Genomic DNA, 23,792 nt, shown 5'->3' on the forward strand with positions numbered 1-23,792 from the left:
ATGATAATTACTCACAAGATTATTTTAATCAGGTGGTTTTAACAGATACAATTTGGCGCAATTCAACTTTCTGCTCACCTTTCATAAACAAATAATTGCAAAACACAAATAAGCCCTAAACTAATTAATTACACAAATTAAATTACTTATTTATCCAATCGAAAGGAAAGAAAAGAACAGATGAGGAGAAAGTTAAATTATATCGTGGGCAGTTGTGTCCTAATGGTTAGAGAGTTGGACTCGTGAACAGAAGGTTGCCGGTTCGATTCTCAGGGCCGTCGGGAAACGACTGAGGTGAGTTTCCCTTACCCCCACTAGCTCCCCGGGCACTGCAGTGATAGCTGCCCACTGCTCCGGGTGTACGTGTGTTCACTTCTCTCTGGATGGGTTAAATGCAGAGCTCACATTTCAGGTATGGTCATCATGTCTGAATAATATTCCACTTTCACTATTAGTGTATTATTTGGCCCAGATGTAAAATATAGAACTGTGGCAAATATATACAGTGTATGTGACCGTCATAGATTTGGCTGAGATATGGCTATGCCATGGGCTGTATGTGGCCAAGTTGTGGCAACCAGACCTGGTCAACCCATGGACCGTAATTCATTACTGTATGTGGGCCAAGTGAAAGTGGGTTGTGAGGCCCATCACTGGGCCAAACTTATTTTGCTATGTGGGCGAGAGCGTGGTTGGAGGTGAGTTTGACAATCCATTTTAGTTTGACGTTACATTTTAACCGCATCATGAGTATTCTGAAAGCTGATGGTGACATCACTGTGATCATAGCGTGGCCTGACTTGTTGACTGGGTTGCGATCGCTTCAATATACAAATTCTGGTCCATTTTTGGGTCAAAACCCTCACTGCCATCGCGCACAGTTCAGGTTGCCATTGACAAGTTTACACACAGTACGTGAGCGTGCGTGTATGCGTTGCGCAGCTTCCAAATCATACACTACACCGGATAAGCGCCAATGGACAAGCTAAACGCTTGCGCAGAAGGTAATTTTATTAACTGAAGATGTCATCATCTATCGGCCCAACCCTCTTTTAAAACATGTCAGACCCAAGTCTGATGTTGTGACAGCACAAGTAATGAACAACATGAGGTATTGATGAGGTTCAGAGGTCTTGCATGGACCATAAAGTTATTGCTGACATGACAACACATTATCATATTCAACCCATCTGCTCAACAGCTCAGTCTTGACGTAAATAACAAGGCCAACAGTTATTCTCCGGGTAGGGAGATTGGCTTGAAAATAACTGGAGATCCCGGAGCTAAAGTTGGGCTGGTGGTGGTTGACAAGGCTGTGCAAGTCCTCAACAAGAACAGACTCACACAGTCGAAGGTGACCTATCTTCATCATTAAACAAACATCAGCCTACAAAAAAAAATTTGTTTTTTTACTATAACTTTGATAACTGGTTTGCTGTGTGTAGATTTGGGACGTGATTGAGAAACATGACACAGGTTGTACAGCGGGCAGTGGAAGAGACAGTATGGGGGTTTTCTATGACTCTGGTCTGATGTTTGAGTCCAGCACCGCTGGAGGAACCAGCACCAGAACAAGTACTTTATGTTTCAGTTCATTAAAACTTGTGAGTTGTGTTTAAAATATTATAAGTCTATTTTGGTGATAACTGGAGATCGCAGGAACTTTTCTCAGCCCGCCATAATTGTATGTTGGTGTAGCTTGTTCGAGTCCAGTTGTTTATGGAGTTCTTATGAATTGTTACGGTATGTCAATATGTTATTTTTATTTGATGCTCCTCTAGTGCCTGAGTGTCCTGCCCCGCCACAGAGAAGACGGAGAGCTGATACTATTATGCAGGTCACCACCAGACTGGGTGAGAAGTGAATGTGATTTTAATAAATCTGAATGAATCTTTTCCTAAATGTGTCCTTTTGTCCATCAATGCGTTTATTCTTCTACTCTTCTCATTCCTCTCCTGTTGTATCGTCAGCTGATAAATACTCTGGCGATCTGAAGAAGTGCTGTGACGATGGAATGAGAGAAAATAAACTCGGCTACACCTGTAAACGAAGAGCCACGTACATTGAAGATGGACAGGAATGTGTCGCGGCCTTCTTAGACTGCTGTAACGTGATGACATCCAACAGAGACCAGGCTGATCGAGAGGCAGAGATGGTTCTGGCTCGCAGTGAGTGTTGTTAGCTGCTTGCCATCCTTCTTGACCTTCTGATATGTTAACGGATGATATATTCCCTCACACTTTTTACCCGTTTACGAAGGTGACGATGACGATGACTACCCAGACTCTGACGAGATTGTGTCACGGACACAGTTCCCTGAGAGCTGGCTTTGGGAGGAGGTGACTGTTCCTCAATGCAAAGATAAAACCTGGTAAGCGAGAGCCTGAGCTGTTAGACAAAACTATTCCAGCTGTGTGTAAAAAAATTACTCATCATTTTCTCAAATGCCAGCGTACTATCAAAAGACAAAATCTTTCTGAAGGAATCCATCACAACCTGGCAAATCTTAGCCATCAGCTTGTCAAACACAAACGGTGAGTGAACCCTCCAAACAAAGGCATGTCCAAGAGAGGTCTTTTCAATGGTGGGTTGACGTTGCATAGACGTCCCCTGAGGAGCCAGAATATACGTTTTTACAACGTCTTTTTTATGACATCTTCTGAACGTGTGCTATTGTTGTCCAGGTGATCTTCATAATTGTATTTGACTGATATCACCTTTGCACCTGAAATTAATGTTGAAATTGAATTAATCCACTATTAATGTGATCAGTGTTTGCTTTAGTTGGGCTCTTGACTCTTATTTATTACAGATAAGTTTGGTGTACTTTGCCATTTCAAATGCATCTTAACACACTACTATGAAACTAGCTGTAAAATTTTACTTTGAGGAATACATATTCTGAGTAATCATGAGTGTGTTGCATTGTTGTAAAAATGTTAGCTGATTACTTCTCTTATGGATAGTAAGAAGTTCAAACCATGATATATCTGTAACATTTCTTAACAATTTCCTAAAGATATCTTCAAACGAGTGAACACTCAAATAAACACAGAAAGACATGATGAATTACTGTATGAAACTCAACAATGGTGATAATCAACAGAAAAATACTTTGTGCTGAATTGCATGCTGGGTGACATCATATTACGAATCTCATTCATGATTCCCAACAGGCATTACAATTGATCTAATTATCTTAAATTTTTTTAATTGGTACCATTGTTGAGGTTCGTATGATGAGTGTTGATGTCTATGTCTGTCAAGGAAGAATTGAGGATAATTTTGATAAAATCTTGCAGTTGCTAGCAAAAGCACACACACCAGTCATGTTATTTCTTAAACATTATTGTCTGAAAGAGGATTCATATAATGAAGGCAAGTGTTAAAAGAGTGGTTCTCAACTCTGGCCCGCGAGATCCATTTTCCTGTCGAGTTTAGCCCGAACTCTGACATAAAACACCTGAATAAGCTAATCAGCGTCTTTATGAATAGAAGCGTTCAACTTAATGCGGCGCTACGCAAATCTATCAGCGTATGACATTTAAGTACCGCGAGAGCAATTCAAGTGCTGATTGTTCGGTACGGATTTGAATCGCTCTCGCGGTACTTGAATGCGATATGCCAAACAATCTGTACAGCCCTACATTAAGTTGAACGTGTGTGTTCCTGAAGTCACTGATTAGCCTTGACAGGTGTTTTATCAGCGTTGGGGCTAAACTCTGCAGGAAAATGGTTCTCGCGGGCCAGAGTTAAGAACCACTGTGTTAAAAGAACAACTAAAGCAAACACTGATCACAATAATGGTGGATTAATTAAATTTCAACATTAACTGCAGGTGCAAAAGTGATATCAGTCCAATACAATTGTAGAGATCACCTGGACAACAATAGCACACGCTCAGAAGACGTCATAAAAAGACATTGTAAAAAATTACATTCCGGCTCCTCAGGGGACATCTATGCAACGTCATCGACAACGTTTAAAAGACATCTTTTGGACTTGCCTTTGTTTGCAGGGGAGGTTCTTGAATTTATATTTTGAACACAGAACACGCAGAAGCTTTAGATTCTACGCATCTGTTTTCCTCCCCAAAGGTATATGTGTGGCAGATCCTCTGGAGATAGTGGTTTTCAAGAATTTTTTTGTTGACCTCAAGATGCCGTACTCGGCCGTACGCAATGAGCAGCTGGAAATCAAAGCCATCATTCACAATTACAGCCTAGATAAGATAAAGGTAATTCTGTCTGCTGAACTTCTTTCTTTCCACCGTTCATCTCCTCAATCTCTTTGTCTTCATGGAAAAAAGTAGTAGTAGTATTAAATGGAAAAATACAGGCAGCTGGGGTTGCCAGTAAAGTTCTGTAAAGCAGCTTTGCAGTTTAAAACTTCATGGCAAAAACTTCAAGCTTAAGAGCATTTCTCCATATAAAATGAAAACATGCACCTAATGCATAAAAGAGAAAGCATTACATTTACTTATTTATATATATATATATTATATCTTCCAAATTCATAATTAATAAACATCAAAGTCACTTTTAAACAAAGTAACATGAAGCAAATCATCAGTAACACATTCCCTGACCTTGACTGAGACACAGACAGGACATTAATTTTTTTAATGTCAAAAAAATCTGTAGTTTTTACAAAAAATACAGGCAGCTGTGATTGCCAGTAAACAACCGTAAAAATACGGAAACATCCTGTTTTTACTCGTCCAATCAATTCACAGTGGAAAACATGAGCCACACCCACTATGCAAGTGTGTAATGTTGCTGTTAGAGCATAAACAATATCTGCAAAATGATGAAGCTCAAAGTTCAGTGCCAAGTGAGATATTATCTTTAACACAATTCGCTTTTAAAGGACTACAGAGAATGGCTGTTATCGGATAACAGCCCTCTACTTCCTGGGTACATGATGTCACTGTCATTGTAAACATTTGACTGAGCTACGTGCTAAACTACTTTTACTTTCATCACAGTCCTACAGCTGATAATAAGAATTCAGCTTCACACTAAGAAAAAGTACAGAATCTCTGAACCTAGAACGTATATATGTAATTGGTTATAAATGATTGTTCTGAGTGTGGGTGGAGTCTTTGACAAAAAAAAAATATTATCTCAGCTGTTTAATCAGTGATGGATTTCTGAAGAAGCCTACCAACATCAAGGAGTGGTTAAAAAGAACAAATGAAGATAGGAGAATATGGTTTCTTTTTATTTTAAGCAGAGACTCTGTTCTTTCATTGAAAAGAACATATATTCGTTACAGAAAATGCACTGTGAGCCATTGAAGTTTGTTGAAAATGTTAATTGTTTTTGCATTTTTTTTAAAAAGCTGGCAGGAAAGAGTTAATAAGGATTCATTTTTCTTCTGTGAACAACTACTACTTTGTTCACTCCAGAGATTTTGAAGAGATGTTTACTGTCTCATTTTCACCAGGTGCGTGTGGAGTTTATGGAGACACAACACATTTGTAGCGCTGCCAGTAATAAGCGTAAATACAGAACAATTGTTGAAGTCGACAGCTCTTCTAGCAGATCTGTTCCATACGTGATCATTCCTATGGAGTTGGGCGAACATCAGATTGAGGTGAAGGCTGCAGAGTCTGAATCTGGCTTCACTGATGGAATGAAGAAGACCTTGAAAGTGGTGGTAAGTCTGATGGATCATACTGCCCATTCTACCACTCTGATGTTGAGTGTCATTAGTTGTTTTTTAACTTCTTGTGTTGATATCATTCCTACAATGTAATAATGGTACAACTACAACCCTATTATGATTTAACAGGAATTACTGTAGAAAAACTTTACTCAATAAATCAAATTGATATGTAGAATCAGTGAATGAAACTCAACAATGGTGACAGTTAACAAACGAAAGCTTCATGTTGCAATGCATGCTGGGTAACATCATAGTAACAAAAACACATCTATGACTCCCAGCATGCATTGCAGTTGATCTGAATTAGATTGATGATTATAACCAATGTGGAGGTTTTTATGATAAGTATTGATATCTAAATATGTCAAATAAAACCCTATTATTTAGTCATAGTACATAACCATTTGTAAACCACAACATTTACTTACGTTATAAAAGAATTGACATCCTTATAAACTGTTATTGTTCATCTTTATTACAAATCAACACCCATTAGATAAGTAAACTCCTGCCACTTTAAACCTGCTCCTTTATGAATGCAATAAGTGTTCTTAGTAAAACACTGTTTAAAGTAATGCAAGAGGTAAGATTTATAACTTTACCAAAATCAGGGATCGAGGTCCCAAATTAGTTGAATCCGGTGTTTTATATAGGGAGACATCTAAAACATTCTGACATGGGTTACCAAAGATCAGGATTGATAACCCCTGAGGTAAACCACTGACTTCATTTTACTTGAGACTTAACTGGCTCCCACCCCTGCATTATACGTAAGGAGTAAAAGTTCTGCCATATTTTTTCCACCCATGAACTCAGCAGCTGATTTAACCAGCTTTTGGGAATATTACTTGAGACTTGCTTGTGACTTGAACGGAATGACTTGGGTCCTCCGCTGGTGAAATCAGCTGCTGAATTCATCGGTGGAAAAAATAGCAGGACTTTTACTCTTTGGCCCCTGGACTTTCCACCTCTGCATTATACTATACATTTGTACTGGAGTATGTGCAATCCCTGAGCTCGAACCCATGACCATGTCATTTTTCACGTCATGCTCTAACCACTGAGCTACAGATAAGCTAACTCCTTTCTGCTTTAGTCTGAAGGTGTCCTAGTAGAGTTGATGACGAAAAATGTGGAACTTAATCCGGCGAAGAAGGGTGAGATTCATTTTAACCAGCAAAACAAAGTTGGTCATCAAAGTCATAGTCATACAAAAAGAAAAGTTGTGTTATATTGCAGTACAATGTCCTATGGCAAAATATGAACACCAAATATGCAATCAAATGTTCTCTGTATGTTCAAACCTTGCTTCAGCTTTTACATCCGGTTTCTGTCTTTTTCTTTATCTTATTTGGAGCAGGTGGAGAACAACTTGAAGTTATAAGATCTTCCGCTCCACATGATCAGGTTCCTGGAACATCTGCCAGCACACTCATCTCGATAACCGGTAATGATGAAATAAAGTAAACAGATTTCGTCTTTATGAACAGTTATTATTTCATCAGATCATTTCTTATGCTGTTTAAAGATGTGATGTGATGTGATAGTATCCAAACATTTCTAAATATTCGTGACACATTTTCTAAACTGGGTTGAGTTCTCCATATTATATTGTTGACATGCCTCCAGGTGAGGAGACGACTCAAACGATTGAGCAGGCCATTAGTGGAAAGTTCATGGGTATACACATTCGCCAGCCCAGCGGGTGTGCGGAGCAAACTATGAGCTCCATGACTCTACTTCTGATTTCCACTCATTATCTGGACAGCACCAATCAGTGGGAGGCTGTCGGCATGCACCGTCGAACTGAAGCCATCAATCATATAACCACAGGTCAGCAGACGACAATAAATTAAAACAATGCAGTTTATTTGTGTACATTAAAAAGGTAACCTATGGACCAACTTTAAAAAAATACTTTAATTTTGGAGAATTAAAAAAAATATGTCAACTTGTTAGAAGCAATTTTATAAGTTTTCCTCAAATTATTTTTATGGCTCGGTTCAAATCAAAATTTATACATGGAAAAAAAATTGTGATCATAGTTTTTTATTTGGGCTTTTGATCCCTGACTTTGGTAAAATGAATTATCTTTTCTTTTTAAGTGTTTACAATAGTGTTTTAATAGGAATACTCATGCATTAATAGGAAAAGAAGAGATGCTTTAAAGTTATGTTTTTGTGATATTTATCAAGCTATGTTAAAGATGAGAGTGACACTAAATAATGCGGAAGCACTGGTGGAAAGAGTACTGGAAATGTGTAGTTAAGTAAAAGTACTGTAACATTGCTGAAATTTTACTCAATTACAAGTAAACGTACTGGTGTTAAAAAAGTAATTGAGTGAAAGTAAAAATGACTCTTCTCAAAGGTACTTTTTAGGCGGTGTTAGTTAATGAATTAAGAATAATTATTAATAATCAAATTTGGAGATTTATATAGAAATAGCTAATTTTATCATAACACATCTTTAGCTTACTGATAAATCATATAAATGGATAAACCTCAGACAGAACAACACATTGAATTGTTATTTTGTCTGTCTATTATGAGATCCGTTATCCAGTTAAAAGCATTCATGCACTTTCACCACAATGCAAAATGTATAAATAAGAGCCCCAAATATTGCATGCTAAAACTGTTAAATATTTGTTACGTAAATTGCATTGGATTACCAATAAAAGTCATATCTTTAGGGGAGCTTTTAAGAGCTATCTTAAGACGCATATCTGACCGTCTCCGCACTCCCATTTTCACAACTCTTTGCATTGATTTAAGATTTTATTTTGCACTGTGCTTAAGAAAATGCTAGATAAAACAGGCTTTCTGACATAATCTTGTGTGGTTTTATTCATTCAAGCACGAAAGACAACTTAACACGAGTGCGCTGTTTGACCAGGCATGTGATCTGTAATTCACTGACCAGGCATGTGATCAGCCCAGGACAAAAAAAGAAGGAAGACTGCATGTACCCTCGCCCAACCCCCCATAAAATAGTCTTTAATGTTACCCAGATAGCAACCAAACCAGAGAATTGTTGCGGCCCAATTCTGGACAACATCTTACTCCCCATTCCACCTCATCAGGCCCACATACCGCGTGGAATGATGGCACTTGTGCGGTCCGCTCCTGTTTGCCAGATTTGGGCCACAGGCATGCCAAAGCTATGCCACATGTCAAACATCAAAACAAATAAAGCAGAGCTGACCCAGATATAAACAACAGTTCATTTCAATTCTGGCCCAGATTTATCCCAAAACCAACAACTTTCTGTGCTCCTGTTTGACAGAATTTGTATTGAGTTTCATTATTATTATATTGTCATTAGTGATGAACATCTGCTGTAAAAAAAAGCGTCACTGCAGAAAACATTAACAACACTGCAACACTGCCATTAGCAACACTGCCTATGTCTGACTAACGACTGTTTCTGCACAAGCATGAGCGATCATGACTACACAACTTTTAATTCAGAATTTCACTTCTGCAGTTTAAAAAAAATGTCATATAAATCAATGATTAGACTGTTTTTCAATTAACTCAAGTTACTTTTCAAAGTAACTTGAGTATTGATATGTAGATGTATAAAGTAAATGGCAAATGTGAACCTTACCAAATGGTATTGTTAGGGAACCATTGAAACCACTGCGAAGTTGTAATTCGATTCACTCCAATTCCTGCCATATTTTTGTTTCACTCGTAAACTCAGCTGATTTCACCTGTGGAGGAACCAAGTCTCAAGTCAAATCTCAAGTCCTCAAAGAGTTAAAGTTAATGAGATGATTAAGTGAGTAATTAAATGATGATTGAGTGATGAACACCTGCTGTTAACAATCAACATCACTGAAGGAGAGAGAAACACAAGAACTACTACTGACTTCAGTCACAGCCTTGGAAGACACAAAAAATCATTTCCACCAGAATTGTGGTCAGTGTTTGCTTTAGTTGTGCTCTTGAGCCTTTCTGTTATTTGATTAACGGCTCTATATCTCTTTCCTATCCACCAATAGTTGGTTTACTGTGGACTCTGCACACTGATGCTGGTTGACGAGAGACCTCCCGCATATGTTGGTTGAGTGCTTTATGTGTAGTCTAATGCACTGTAGTAATACCTTGATCAGACTTTCTAAAAGATTTACTTCTCTGCAACTACAATGCTGTTTTACAACAAACATTTGTGCTATACTGAATCAATTCTTTAGTAGAGTAGTTACTGGTTTAAAACTCACTGGGTTTATTAACTGCATTTGCATATTAAAAACATGATGATCAGTCTTTTACACATGAACATTTATCATATGAATCTCAACAGTGTTGACAATTATTAGTCATACTGCATTGCATGATGGGAGTTTTTCAAGCATTGCAGCTTGAAGCATTTGTTGATTGTCACCATTGTTGAGCTTCATATGCTGGTTCTATATTTCTGTGTGTCTCTATTGAGATCCAATATGCATTTCTTTAACTTAAAGTTCATTCATTGTAGCTATTAGAGAAACCATTTGCTTTAATGCTGTTGTGTCACGGGGTTGATTACACAGACAATAAGCACAGACTTGATATAATTATAAAAATATAATTTAAACTGAGAATGAGTTTTGTGCTATGATATTACCCAGCATGCATCACAGCATGAAGTTTTTGTTTTCTGATTGTCACCATGGTTGAGATTCATACACTGATTCTTCAGGTCTGTGTGTCTAAATTCTGATTTATATTTTTGTTGAAATATTTATTTGTAACTTTTTCACAAAACTTGGTAGACTGTAAAGATTTATTGAACTCCCACATATTATAATGTTCTTTCAGGATCAGCATCACAGCAAATTATTCAAAAGAAAACATGGTAGATATCTCAATGAACACAAACTAACACCATTGATTAGATTCCATTTCCATATCCATTACAAACTACTGTACTGTACTTTAAAAGTACTTATATGTAAAAGGGTTAACTTAAACATTTGCTTGCATTTATGCTATTTGTTGTCCTTGTGCTGTACTAAATGCTTACCAGACATGTATGTCGCTTTGGATAAAAGTGTCTGCTAAATAACTAAATGTTATTGTAGATGTAAGTGTAAATGTCAAGGGTCAAGAGCCCAAGTCAAGGAAAAACTGATCACTATGATGGTGATTTTTGTCAGCTGAGAAACGATCCCAGCAAGCAATAATGTGTTCCTTAGATGTTCATTAGACGTTATTTAGACCACTCCAGTCCACGTGCATTAATACAGGAATGTTTTTGATGACTCCCTAAACAACACATGAACAAGTTAATGAGTAAAATCAGGTTGAGTTAAGGAATCAATCATCACTTTATTATCTCATTAATGATGAACAGCTGCTGTTAACAAACACAATCACTAAAGAAAACATGAGCAATAAGAGTCACCATAATAGTGTTTAGTGTTTCCTTTAGTTGGGCTTTACCCTTGATTTAATACAGGAAGTTTTCTGAAGAACATATACAGCTACCAAGAAAATAAAATGTAATCTATCTAGTTGTTGGGAAAATTTGCTCAACTTTGAGTACTGGTGTGTTGTTTATTAGACTTGTATGTTTCTAGATTACATCTCTTTTCTGACAGTTTAGGTGGAAGGAGCAGAAATATAAAAGTTCAAAACTTTTTTTTACAGTTTAAACTTCCAGACATCAAGATTCAGCTTATGAATCTCAACAATGGTGACAAAGATGACTTGCATCTTTTCTTCATGCAGCAATGCATGCTGGGAGTCATGCAAAATCCTTCACAAAATTTTTCACCTCCCTGAATCATAAAATAACAAAACACATCTACATTTAACTACCAAGTCCTCTATTACAATTACCACCTGAAAGAGAAACAATCCATTTTACCTTTGGTCAAGGTGTTTTGAATGTGCTTCAGAAACACAATATTATCAACAAACTATCTGTACTGAATCAAGTGTGAGACCCCACTAAAGGAAACACTAAACACTATTATGGTGACCTCTTATTATTTCTGGTTTATTTCACCGATTGTTGTTGTTATTTCATCATTAATGAGATAATGAAGTGATGATTGATTCCTTAACTCAACATGATTTAACTCATTAACTTCATGTGTTATTTAGAAAGACATCCAAAACATTCAGGGTGGGGATGAACGTGGACTGGAGTGGTCTATGGAACACCTTTTTGCTAGCTGGGATCTTAAAACATAAAAAACTGACATTTTGAATATTTTAAAACGTGAAAAAACTCTAAGGCACATTCTTATAACAAACTTTTGTTAGCTGGGTTGTATTTCAGGTTGTAGTTGTTGTGTTTCTCTGGGTAAATACTTTTTTTGTAGTTTAAGTTAATCTTTTCTGCAGTGATGCCGTTCATCAATGTTCATGACTAATAACTCAATCATCACTATAATAATAATGAAACTCAATACAAATTCTGTCAAACTGGAGCACAGAAAGGTGATGGTTTTGGGTTGAATCTGGGCCAGAATTGAAATGAACTGTTGTTTATATTTGGGTCAGCTCTGCTTTATTTGTCTTGTTTTTGGCTAACATGTCGAATAGCTTTGGCATGACTGTGGCATACTTATAAAAATTGAGTAATATTATTTCAAGCTTCTCTGAATAAGTCATATTTAGTGTTTAATTATTCAATATTTATCATTCATAATAAGCAGATGAACTGTTGTCGGTTATATAAACTAATATTACTCAATTTTTATAAGTAATTATTATTGAGCAATATTAGGTAGACCTAATCTAATATCTTTTAGTGTGTCATGTCTCATATCTGATAAATTTAGGAACTCTTTGCTTAAAAACATAGAATAAAATCTACTCAATCTAATTGAGTGGAAATTGTTGCCTCAATGAGTAGATTCAGTAAGTTTGCATTTAGTTTACTTTGCTACCCAATATATATGTGAGTAAAGAGCCCAACTAAAGCAAACACTGTTTACAATAATGATAGTTTGTTGAAATGTATACATTTTTATTTGAACCTAGCCATAAATATACTTTTATTTATAAATTGCTTGTAACAAGTTAAAATATTTTTTTATTAGTCCAACTATTCACTTTTTTCAATGTACATTTGAATTAAGTTTTTAGGTAAATGTTTCATCCTTTTGTATTAAGGGTATAGAAAGCAGTTGGGCTACCGCGCAACTGATGGGTCCTACACCATCTTTGGTAATGGAAAGGGCAGCACCTGGTAAAATGTTAAGTTTTTAAAGAAACATTCTTGTAATACTTATTTAATACCGTTTTCACTATATATGTTTTGCTGTATTCTTTCTGTTAAAGGTTGACTGCATATGTGGCTAAAATCTTTACTATGGCCAGTAATCTCATTACTGTAGAAGAAAATGTGCTCTGCAGCGCCCTCAAGTGGCTGATTCTCAACAAACAACTGCCAGACGGATCTTTTAAAGAGGAAGCACCTGTATTTTCAGCGCAAATGGTTGTAAGTTAAACTTTGCTAAAAACACTGAAATGATGTATGTACTGCATTTCATTGGGAACTAAGTAAAATTACTGCCACTAATTAGTTTTTCCTCCTCTGCTTGCCTCCCAGTTGTGACTAGCTCATTTTTTAACAAACTGACGTCCCAGCTAGCAAAAAGTGTGTTCCATAGACCACTCCAGTCCACATGCATTCCCACCCTGAATGTATTAGATGTCTCTCTAAATAACACATGAACAAGTTAATGAGTTAAATCGGTTTAGTCACTTAATTATCTCATTAATGATAAAATAATAACCACAATCAGTGAAATAAACCAGAAATAATAAGAAGTCACCATTATAGTGTTTAATGTTTCCTTTAGTCAGGGTCTCACCCCTAATTCATTATGGAAAGTTTGTTGATAATTGTAATTGTGTGCTTCAGAAGCACATTCACAACACTTTGACAAAAGGTGAAATTGATTGTTTCTCTTTCAGGTGGTAATTGCAGTAAAGGACTTGATAGTGAAATGTAGATGAGTTTTGTTATTGTATGACTCAGTGAGGTGAAAGAGTTTGTGAAGATTTTTTTTTTATGATTACAATAGTAGAAATATCACCTGAACAATTAAGACATCAAGAATCAGCTCATGAAACTCAACAGTGGTGACACTCAACAAAAGAAAGCTTCACGCTGCAATGCATTGTGGGTAACAGCCTAGATCAGAACTCCTCCATGACTCCCAGCATGCATTGCTGCATGAAGAAACGATGCAACTCAACTTTGTCACCATTGTTGAGATTCATAAGATGATTCTTGATGTCTGGAAGTTTAAACTGAAAAATTAGTTTTGAAATTTTAGATTTCTGCTGCTTCCATCTAAACTGTCAAAACAGAGATGTAATCTAGGGACACATACGTCTAATAAAAAACACACCAGCACTCAAAGTTGTGCAAATTTTCCCAAGAACAAGATAACTTTATCAAGTGTAAAGCTCAACTAAAGGAAACACTAAACACTATTATGGTGACTCTTATTGCTCATGTTTTCTTTAGTGTTTGTGTTTGTTAACAGCAGCTGTTCATTATTAATGAGATAATAAAGTGATGATTGATTCCTTAACTCAACCTGATTTAACTCATTAACTTGTTCATGTGTTGTTTAGGGAGACATCCAAAACATTCCCTGTAGTAATGCACGTGGACTGGAGTGGTCTAATGAACGTCTAATAAACGTCTTTTTTTTATTCAGGGTGATGTTCGGGGAAAAGATTCTGAAGCTTCTCTGACTGCGTTTGTTTTAATCGCCATGCAAGAAGGCAGTGAAATCTGTGCCAAATCAGTTGGTGTAAGTTCAGCTCTTTCACCATATTGTTTTTTGAGAGTTTTCTTTTGTTTTGCCACTGCTTATATTGTTCATCTATTCATATTTAAATGTAATTACAGAGTCGTCATGAAAGTATGAGAAAGGCTGTTGGTTATTTGGAAGGTAAACTTCAAAATCTGGCCAATCCTTACTCTGTCGCAATGACGTCTTACGCCTTGGCCAACGTGGGGAAACTCAATAAGGATGTGTTGATGAAGCATTCCACTAAACAGGAAGGTCAGTAGTGTTTTTTGTTTCACCCATGAACTCAGCAGCTGATTTTACCAGCGGAGGAACCAAGTCATTCCTATAAATTACAAGCAAGTCTCAAGAGAGTTAAAGTTAATGAGATAATTAAGTGACTAATTAAATGAGTATTAGTTTATATAACCAACAACAGTTCATCTGCTTATTATTAATGATAAATATTGAATAATTAAACACTAAATATGACTTATTCTGAGAAGCTTGAATTGACCTGAATATGGTCAGAAACAGGAGATCACATCAATTGCTTTTATTGATCAAATAACAAACATCTACAAAAGCCCTTTGTGACAATGAACACAAGATTCATTTGATGTCACCATTATTGTGATCAGTGTTCACTTTATGCCAGATTCCCTCCAATGGCCTGTCCAATCATGACCTTCTAATATTACCCACCCTCTGAATTGTCTCAATCTCTCTCTGCCTCTCCTCTCCACTGATAGCTGGTGTGTGGTGAGTGCACTGGCGATGTTGTACTGTGGCTTTAAATTACACATTACAAAAAGTAAATTATATCAAGTAATATTTGGTAGTCTCTTTAATTTCTTTCTTTTTTAATTTCTGATAAATTTAAGTACTCTTTACTTAGAAGCATAGATTTTAAACTCAATTTTATTGAGTAGATTCAGTAAGTTTGCATTTAGTTTACTTTGCTACCTAATATATGTGAGTAAAATTTAACTGCTTAATTTTATCCAAAGCGACTACCATTGCAATGAAATGAAAAACTTATATTAATCATTCTGGAAAGTTCCTCTATTGTGTAAATTCTGTAACTCATTTCCAGAAAACACAGAGCATGTTCCCACATAACAAAATTGTTTTGGCAGTGATGGGACACACAACCTACTTTCACTTGGCCCACATACAGCAATGAATTACGGTCCATGAGTGGTCCAGGTCTGGTTGCCAGAACTTGGGCACATACAGCCCATGGCATACCCATATCTCAGCCAAATCTATGACGGTCACACATATATATTTTCCAGAGTTCTATATTTTACGTCTGGCCCAAATTATACACTTGTACCCACCTAACTAAACTTTTTGATAAAAACGTTCCTAATTTTTGTGCTTTTGAATAAGTTTTAAAAACATTTTTAATGTTTTAAGTAAATTCCCACCTAACAAAAGTCATCATCATAATTCATTTTTTCAGTTTTTGTTAATTTTTTCTGCAGTGATGCTGTTTGTTACAGCAGATGTTCATCACTAATGTCTCAATCATCACTATAATAATAATGACACTCAATACAAATTCTGACAAACGTTTATACTTGGGTCAGCTCTGCTTTATTTGTCTTGTTTTTGGCTGCCATGCGACATTGCTTTGATATGCCTGTTGACCAAATCTGGCAAACAGGAGCGGACCCCCCAAGGGCCGTCATTCAACGCAGTATGTGGGCCAGATGAGGTGGTAGGCGAGTAAGGTGAGGGCCGGATTTGGGCCACAACAATTGTGTTTTCTCTCTTTCAGAGCATATTTGTTTCCTCTGGACTAAATGTGGTTAAAGAGTAAAATGTGTTAGAATTTAACATGTCTTTAAAAAAAAAATGGAAACTGTGAAAAGGTCAAAGTTTTTTTAATTAATAACTTACTTTTGTTAGCTAATAATTGTATTCCCAAATGTATTTCTAATCATCTTTTTATAGTATTCAAGAATTATTTAGGACAATTTTCAAAACTACTTATTGGATAATATAAATCAAATTTCTTGTTTTGTAATTATAAATATGGTTGGATTGAAAATTTAGATTTTTTTTCTTTCTTTTTTTCCTTTTTGTTTGGTTTGTTTTATCTTTAATTAGAATATTTTTTCTTGTCTTAGCCCCTCTTAAAATTGATGTTTTTGAATGTAAACTCTAAACTGTATACCATCTTATTTCGTCATGTTTTTGTTATAGTTTAATAAAGTACATAGGTGTGTTTTTCCACATACAAATAACAATCAATGCCTAATACTACCCCTAAACCTAAAATCTCACGAGATTTTGCCGTAGCTGTATCCCTTCTGGTCATTGCTTTGCAGAGACTGTTGTCAATGTAAGGTATATAGAAAAGAGCATGTGAGCGGAGCGTGCAAATTATAGTCGGAGTGCGGAACAGGTTCCAAAGGCAAGAGCAATCGCTCTGTCTCGCTCGGATACCGCTAACACCACGAGTCTAGGGCAGGCACAAATCCCCCCTATATTTGCTGTTGTGTTTGTTTAAAATAAATGTATGTTCTATTTTGACTGATGTTGCTGTGAGTTCTTATAAGATATAGGATTTAGGCTGCAGATGATCAAATGATATAAAAAACATGTCTTGTGGCTGTAAAGGCAGACATCAAATAGACGTCTCCAAGATAGAGAAGGATGACCAACAAATTCCTGTACATGTTTGTGTTTTGTCTTTTGAACAGCTGGAACTGCTTGGATCGTCCCGGGTCAACGTTATCATTCTCTAGAGGCCACAGCCTATGCCGTGCTGGCACTCGTCAAAGCAAAAGAATATGACCAAGCTGGAGAAGCCGTGCACTGGCTGGCCAGACAACAATCTCACTATGGCGGTTATGTCACAACACAGGTAAACCAACAACTTACTTATTTCATAAGGAGTCCTTGGGTTACAAAACCCTCAAGTCATTCACATTTAAATGAAAGCTCCTGTTTAAGGATTCAAATTGAAATCAATAAAAGAACAAGGGTTAAATACAACATCTATACAAACTTTACTCCCTTGTCTGTCGTAGGCGAGCATCATTGTGTTCCAGGCGGTGGCTGAATACCGCACACAGGTGAGGAAAGAGCAAAACTTCAATCTGGACGTGGAAGTGTCTGTGTCCGGAAGAAGCAAACCAATCAGATGGACTTTCAGAAAAGCTAACATGCATGTTACACGCTCGGACAAGGTGAGAAGTCATTCAGACATCAGTCAACCCGAGTATGGCTTTTCCATTCGCAGTTACTGATGCGACTATTCCGATAACAAATGAAATGTGTGTGTGTGTCACTCAACAGTTTGATCTCAATAAGAACTTTAACGTGACGGCTAAAGGAACTGGAACAGCCGCTCTCTCAGTGAGTTGACATGTATAGTCTTCACATTCATGTTTATTTACAGAAAGTGTGTGACGCCAGTGTTACCTGTGTCTGTTTTCAGGTGCTCATGCTTTATTATGCCAAACCTGTGGACAAGATTTCTGACTGTAAACACTTTGAGCTGGAAATTAAATTTGAACGAGAACGTGCCGGTAAGATTCGACCGAGTCTGCTTTGGTGTTGAACAATACCAACTAGTTGTATTATAAACCTCATCATTTAAAACTATTTTTTTTGCTCAGTGAGTTATCCAGAGGCTGAAGAAAGTTACAAGCTTACAATGGAGTTCTTGTAAGTTTGCAAAACAATCACAAAAAATGTAGCTATTTTTATTATTAATTGATTTATCTCGACAGCTTCAAAAGTGAAACAAGAGACGCCACCATGAGTATTCTGGATGTGGGTTTACTGACAGGATTTAAAGTGGATGAAAGAGATCTCACAGAGGTACTAGCCCATTTTAGAATCAAAACATTGTAATATCTCATGTAATGTACATAGTTGTAAATACCAGAAATGGGAAGTAACAAAGTACAAATAATTAGTTACTGTACTTAAAGTCCTTGTGAACTGGAAGTTGGTATAGTTTTTACTTCCGTATTCTGAAACATTTCAGAGTGAAAAGGAATTTCAAAGGAGAAAATAAGTGGGCGTGGATTGTGTTTTTCACTGCAAATTGATTGGATGTATAAAAACAACTATCTCATTTTTTTAACTGAACAGCAGACTGACATTTTAAGGGGAGGAGTTAACCGATGCTCCGGCAAAGCCGTCTAATTTACTTCATTTGAGATGGATAGTCATTTCAGGGCGGAAGTACAATTTCAGATTTTAACCGAAGATTATGGGGGTACATGAATTTAAAAAGAAAATGACCCACATCGATAAGCTATGTACAATAAAGGCTGCAATATTTCAGGAAAACATTTTCAATTTCACTAGGACTTTAAATCGATTTTTCCGTTATCATAACTTTAATCCACTATTTATTTTTCTAACATCTTTTTATTTTTACCTTTTACACAAATATCTTTACTACCTACTTCTTATAACCAGCCCCGTTACTTTAATTTTAATCTGTATTTGGTGGCAAGATCAATATCATTACTTCTCATTGTGTGACTTTTTCAACCTAATGAGGGCTACCTAAAAGTCGGAGCACTGATTTGGTAATGTGGCCAATCACATGAAAGAAGGCAGGGGTTATGGTTTACAGAGCAAAGCGGTGACCAATCAAATAAAAGATGACGGAGTAACTGTTCTAAGATCTCGAGCATAGTATTCAGTATTCAGTTTTTTCTCAAATTGTATTCATGTCTTACACTGAAAAAAGTGAGACTTTGGGTCAACTCAAACAAAAATATTTTACTTTGGAAAACTTAAACAAATGAATTATTACAAGCAATTTTATTTGTTTATCTGAAATGATGGTTCAAATCATAATTTATGCATTTCAACAAATTACCATTTTTGTGATCAGTGTTTGCTTCAGTTGGGCTCCTGTCTCGTGTGATTTAATAAGTTTACATTGTTTGCTTTAACAGTGTGTTAAAATTCATTTGTTGAGACAATAAAAAACAACGATTCATTGGGATCACAAAATTGGTGACTGTAATCATTTTGTGGTTATTGAAATAGTTGCTCAGCAGTTGTCATTAATGTGTGAACTGTGGTACTAAAATACAATATGAAAAAATATTATGCTCTCATAATTGTTACACTGCTGACTCAATTAGACATCAAGAATGGTGACGATCAACAAAGCTTCATGCTGCAATGCATGCTGGGTAACATCATTACCTGAATTAGTTTGATGATTGTCACCATTGTTGATGGGTTTATAATGACTGTTGGTGTATACCCCATCCTGTAAGTCACTTTGGATAAAAGCGTCTGCAAAATGACTAAATGTAAATGTACTATTGCCAAAGCAATTATCTGTCTATTTCATCGCTGTATCTTTGCATTTGTGAAACAGGACATTCAACTCCGCTATAACAGATTAAAATCCACATTCTTTTGTATCACTTCTCCTTTTTATAAAAGGTTGATATAGGCCTACACCTGAAATACTTTAAAGCATCTCTTCTTTTCCTACTCATGCACAAGTATTCTTATTGCAATCCTATTGTAAACATTTAAGAGAAGAGAGATTTCATTTAACCAAAGTCAGGGATCAAGAGCACAACTAAAGCAAACACTGATCACAATAATGGTGGTTTATTGAAACATATATTTTGATTTGAATCAAATCAAGTCCAGCCAAGTCCCAGAAGTCATGGCATTGCAGTCATAGCAAAGACTGTAAGATAGCGAATAGAAATTGGCAATGTTTGACTGACTTTTACCTGTTTAAATACCACAGTTGGTCACAGGCAAAGACCGAACCATTCAGAAATTTGAGATGAACAAAGAGCTCTCGGAGCGAGGGTCACTCATCTTCTACGTCAATAAGGTATTTTACCCGATTGACAGATGTAATAAAGTGATGTTTATTATTAGTTAGTATGAATGATGTGATTGTCTGACTTGATAGGTTTCTCATGCTGAAAGAGATAGAGTCGTCTTCAGAATGCACAAGGTCACTAAAGTGGGTTTGCTTCAACCGGCTGCAGTCACCGTGTATGAATATTATTCACCAGGTGAGATATTAACACACTCTCAGTGTTCACTAGATGTTCTCTCAGTGTTCTCTAGATGTTCTCTTGAGTTAACTCTTGTGTTTTCTCAGACGCACGCTGCACAAAGTACTATCACCCTGATAAAGAAGACGGCGCTCTGAGCAGATTATGTCATGGAGATTTGTGTCAGTGTGCTGAAGGTAAAGACACTCAGAAACACTTCAGAATCTACTTTAGTTACAATGAACTGTTTTTAATTACCGCTTTATATTATACATCTTGATGCAGAAAACTGCAGTTTGCAGAAGAAAACAAAAGTCAGCGAAGATGTTCGTTCGGATAAGGCTTGTGAAGCCGGCATGGATTATGGTAAACAAATTCAATTGTGTGTTTGTATTCATTTTCGGCTGTTGTGCAGATGCAAGAAAACCTTTGACATGAACTTGTTAAATACATTTTACAGCTCTGGGGTTGATAATGCTGTATGTTTGTATGTTTCACAGTTTATAAAGTCAAAGTGATTGACATGACGTTGACAAAACACTCAGACATCTATAATATGAAGGTGGAGCAGGTCCTAAAGGAAGGTTCGTCTGTGACTTCTCTAAGCATACTGCACGATTAAAAATTTGGTTGATATCTATAAAATGATTTGTTTCCGTTGTACTTTCCGACAGGCAATGATGATGCTGTGGAGGGAAAGATAAGGGAGTTTCTGGCTCATCCCAATTGCAGAACTGCTTTGGGAATCGAAAAAGACAAGACGTATCTCATCATGGGCAAATCCACTGACCTGCCGAACCTGGACGCGAGGTAAATTTAGGCATTTCATGTTCTTTTTTGGTTTAAGTGGAAATTATTATTATGCTTTGCAGTCTCACCACGTCACTGTGTGTTGGGCTTTGTGTTACGCTTGTTGTTTTTAGACTGCAGTACATCTTGGGTGAGCAGACGTGGATCGAGTACTGGCCCACAAGAGAGGAGAGCCAAACTCCAGAACACAGGGAGAGATATACCGGCCTCTCTACACTCGAAAGGAAGCTCTTGAAAGAGGGATGCTCCACATGATTAATCAAAGAAAGTGAAATACTTCAACATCTTTAGCATACTCAAAATATATAACCTTGATGTTGGACAAACTATCTTTTCAACAGTTCATAATTTTTTCTAAATCTTTACTATTACTTTATGTTTCTGTGAGTTGAAAAGTTTAACTTGTTTAATTGACAACTGACCCACAGACAATGTTTAATTGATGATGAAAAAGCGGATTTGCAGATATGAGGATCACCAACAGAATTTTTGAGAGTATTGTCTATTGTCGCAAAACTTTAATTTGTTTTAATTGCATAATAAAGGTTTGTTTAATAGAATCATTATTTTATTGTTTGATATGCATTCCCTTGAAAAAGTATTCAGGCTATTGCATTCCTTTTTCTGAAGTACAAATAATCATAAGGGGAAACCAGGATAAAAAATCTATAAAATCATTATTCAGGTTATACAGGGTTTAAACGGGTAATACAGAAGAAAAAATGAAAACCAAATAAGATATATTGTCTATAGCAATATAGAGAGAATACACTGTAAAAAATGCCTGTGAAATTAACGTTAAAATTCCATTGTTTTTACGGAAAAACCCTGTAAAAATGCCGTAAATGCCGAAATTCTGTAGTTTTCACAGAGAAAATACGGAAACATTGTCAAATTATCTGGGAAATTAACAGTGAAATTCCAAAGTTCTCACAAGGAGTTTTTTTCAACTCCACAAACACTTTTATCACCTTCACTTACAGAGACCACTGTCACTTTATTTCTGTTGCACGTCTACAAAAGTTCTAATTGAAAATGAACACAAGTTTACATGTTGATGGTTTTGTTGAGTCACCATTATGGTGAAGAGTGTTTGCTTTAGTTGTGCTCTTGACCATTTGCCTTCCATGTGAAGAAGACTTTCCCCAGTATTGACATCTATGAGTTGAAACACACTGACTCAGGTGGGTGGAAAGTTCAGATAAAGCTAACGCATTAAATTATTTGTGTTAGTGAGTAAGTACATGTTTGAGGGTTTAAGTAGTGCTTAAATGTTGTTGTCCATATCTATGATATTTTATGAGCTGAAATAATATACTGAATATCTTCAACAGCAAATCTGATATATCATGAATGTTCTAGCAGACATCAAGAATATAACAGTTTGTCTCAACAATGGTGACAACAGAAAAAACCTCTAAAGATAAACGCAATGCATTCTGGGTATCATCAAAGCATAAACTTCATCAATGACTCTCAGCATGCATTGCGGCTGTAAGCTTTTCATTTGTTAGACACCACTGTTGAGATTCATAGTCTGATTCTTGATTTATGAGTCAAAGACTAAACATAAGCTTTTAAATGATTCAAATACTTTTTATATTGACAATTGCGGGAAATGTGAATTTTAAATGTAATCCATTGAGACATTTGTAACAAAAACACATTAAGTAATTAAACAACATCCCAGAAAAAGCTTTTGAAAATATCTAAACACATTTTCATTTGCTACAAATCTATGTTTTATATAAAACAATGTCATAGCAGCCCAAAGATAACTGGAAACTTATTTAAGACGGCTGAAAGAGGCCAACTAAAGCAAACACTGATCCAAGGTTGCCTATCCGAAACATAGACACACCTCTTGCTGCAATTGCAAAGCGACAGTAACTAATTCTATATTTCTAAGAGCATATATACCCATTAAGCAAAAATGTGTTCCTTAGATGTTCATTAGACGTTCATTAGACCACTCCAGTCCACGTGCATTAATACAGGGAATGTTTTGGATGTCTCCCTCAGAGGTGGACAATCCTGGGGCCATAAAGTAAAAGTTCTGCCATATTTTTGTTTCACCCATGAACTCAGCAGCTGATTTCACCAGCGGAGGAACCAAAACATTCCTTTCAAGTCACAAGCAAGTCTCAAGTCAAATCTCAAGTCCTCAAAGAGTTAAAGTTAATGAGATGATTAAGTGAGTAATTAAATGATGATTGAGCATTAGTGATGAACACCTGCTGTAATTGAGATGTTGATGTTTTATTGGTTATATGATGTCACCATCATGGAGATCAGTGTTTGCTTTTGTTGGACTCTTGCCCCTTGACTTTATAGTTAGATTTTGCATTGTATCAATTATTGTACTGTTGTAAAGCAGAAAGATCAGTTCTGTGAAGTGTTTAACTCTCCAATGTTTATTATGATGTGTTGATCTGAAACTGAAATGTTTGCCGGCAAGATATTTCTTTTTGATCATATTCATGTTTATCTTTGGCGTAATGATCCCTGTACACTCAGTGTTAAAAATGTATCTCTATCAGTGA

The 23,792-nt window shown here is 36.3% G+C and overlaps 1 protein-coding gene across 1 annotated transcript in view; it reads left to right on the top strand.

Annotated features, from left to right (window-relative positions):
- LOC130435269 (complement C3-like) overlaps nt 1-21,815 on the top strand; it is a 44,052-nt gene extending 22,237 nt beyond the window's left edge. Inside the window, exons 14-41 of the mRNA XM_056765758.1 lie at nt 1,202-1,354; nt 1,446-1,575; nt 1,782-1,853; nt 1,971-2,168; nt 2,260-2,371; nt 2,452-2,534; nt 4,098-4,237; nt 5,449-5,661; nt 6,767-6,827; nt 7,031-7,117; nt 7,300-7,503; nt 12,786-12,861; nt 12,954-13,113; nt 14,348-14,443; nt 14,542-14,698; nt 17,137-17,300; nt 17,467-17,625; nt 17,735-17,794; nt 17,877-17,967; nt 18,058-18,106; nt 18,172-18,262; nt 20,181-20,270; nt 20,352-20,457; nt 20,547-20,636; nt 20,725-20,805; nt 20,940-21,023; nt 21,114-21,249; nt 21,363-21,815. Coding sequence (XP_056621736.1) covers nt 1,202-1,354; nt 1,446-1,575; nt 1,782-1,853; nt 1,971-2,168; nt 2,260-2,371; nt 2,452-2,534; nt 4,098-4,237; nt 5,449-5,661; nt 6,767-6,827; nt 7,031-7,117; nt 7,300-7,503; nt 12,786-12,861; nt 12,954-13,113; nt 14,348-14,443; nt 14,542-14,698; nt 17,137-17,300; nt 17,467-17,625; nt 17,735-17,794; nt 17,877-17,967; nt 18,058-18,106; nt 18,172-18,262; nt 20,181-20,270; nt 20,352-20,457; nt 20,547-20,636; nt 20,725-20,805; nt 20,940-21,023; nt 21,114-21,249; nt 21,363-21,504 — 3,285 coding nt within the window. The 3' untranslated portion in view covers nt 21,505-21,815. The remainder of the gene's footprint in view (nt 1-1,201; nt 1,355-1,445; nt 1,576-1,781; nt 1,854-1,970; nt 2,169-2,259; nt 2,372-2,451; nt 2,535-4,097; nt 4,238-5,448; nt 5,662-6,766; nt 6,828-7,030; nt 7,118-7,299; nt 7,504-12,785; nt 12,862-12,953; nt 13,114-14,347; nt 14,444-14,541; nt 14,699-17,136; nt 17,301-17,466; nt 17,626-17,734; nt 17,795-17,876; nt 17,968-18,057; nt 18,107-18,171; nt 18,263-20,180; nt 20,271-20,351; nt 20,458-20,546; nt 20,637-20,724; nt 20,806-20,939; nt 21,024-21,113; nt 21,250-21,362) is intronic.
- The last annotated feature ends 1,977 nt before the right edge of the window (nt 21,816-23,792 follow it).

This window comes from Triplophysa dalaica, chromosome 2, assembly GCF_015846415.1.
Source record: "Triplophysa dalaica isolate WHDGS20190420 chromosome 2, ASM1584641v1, whole genome shotgun sequence".
NCBI classification, from domain to species: domain Eukaryota; kingdom Metazoa; phylum Chordata; class Actinopteri; order Cypriniformes; family Nemacheilidae; genus Triplophysa; species Triplophysa dalaica.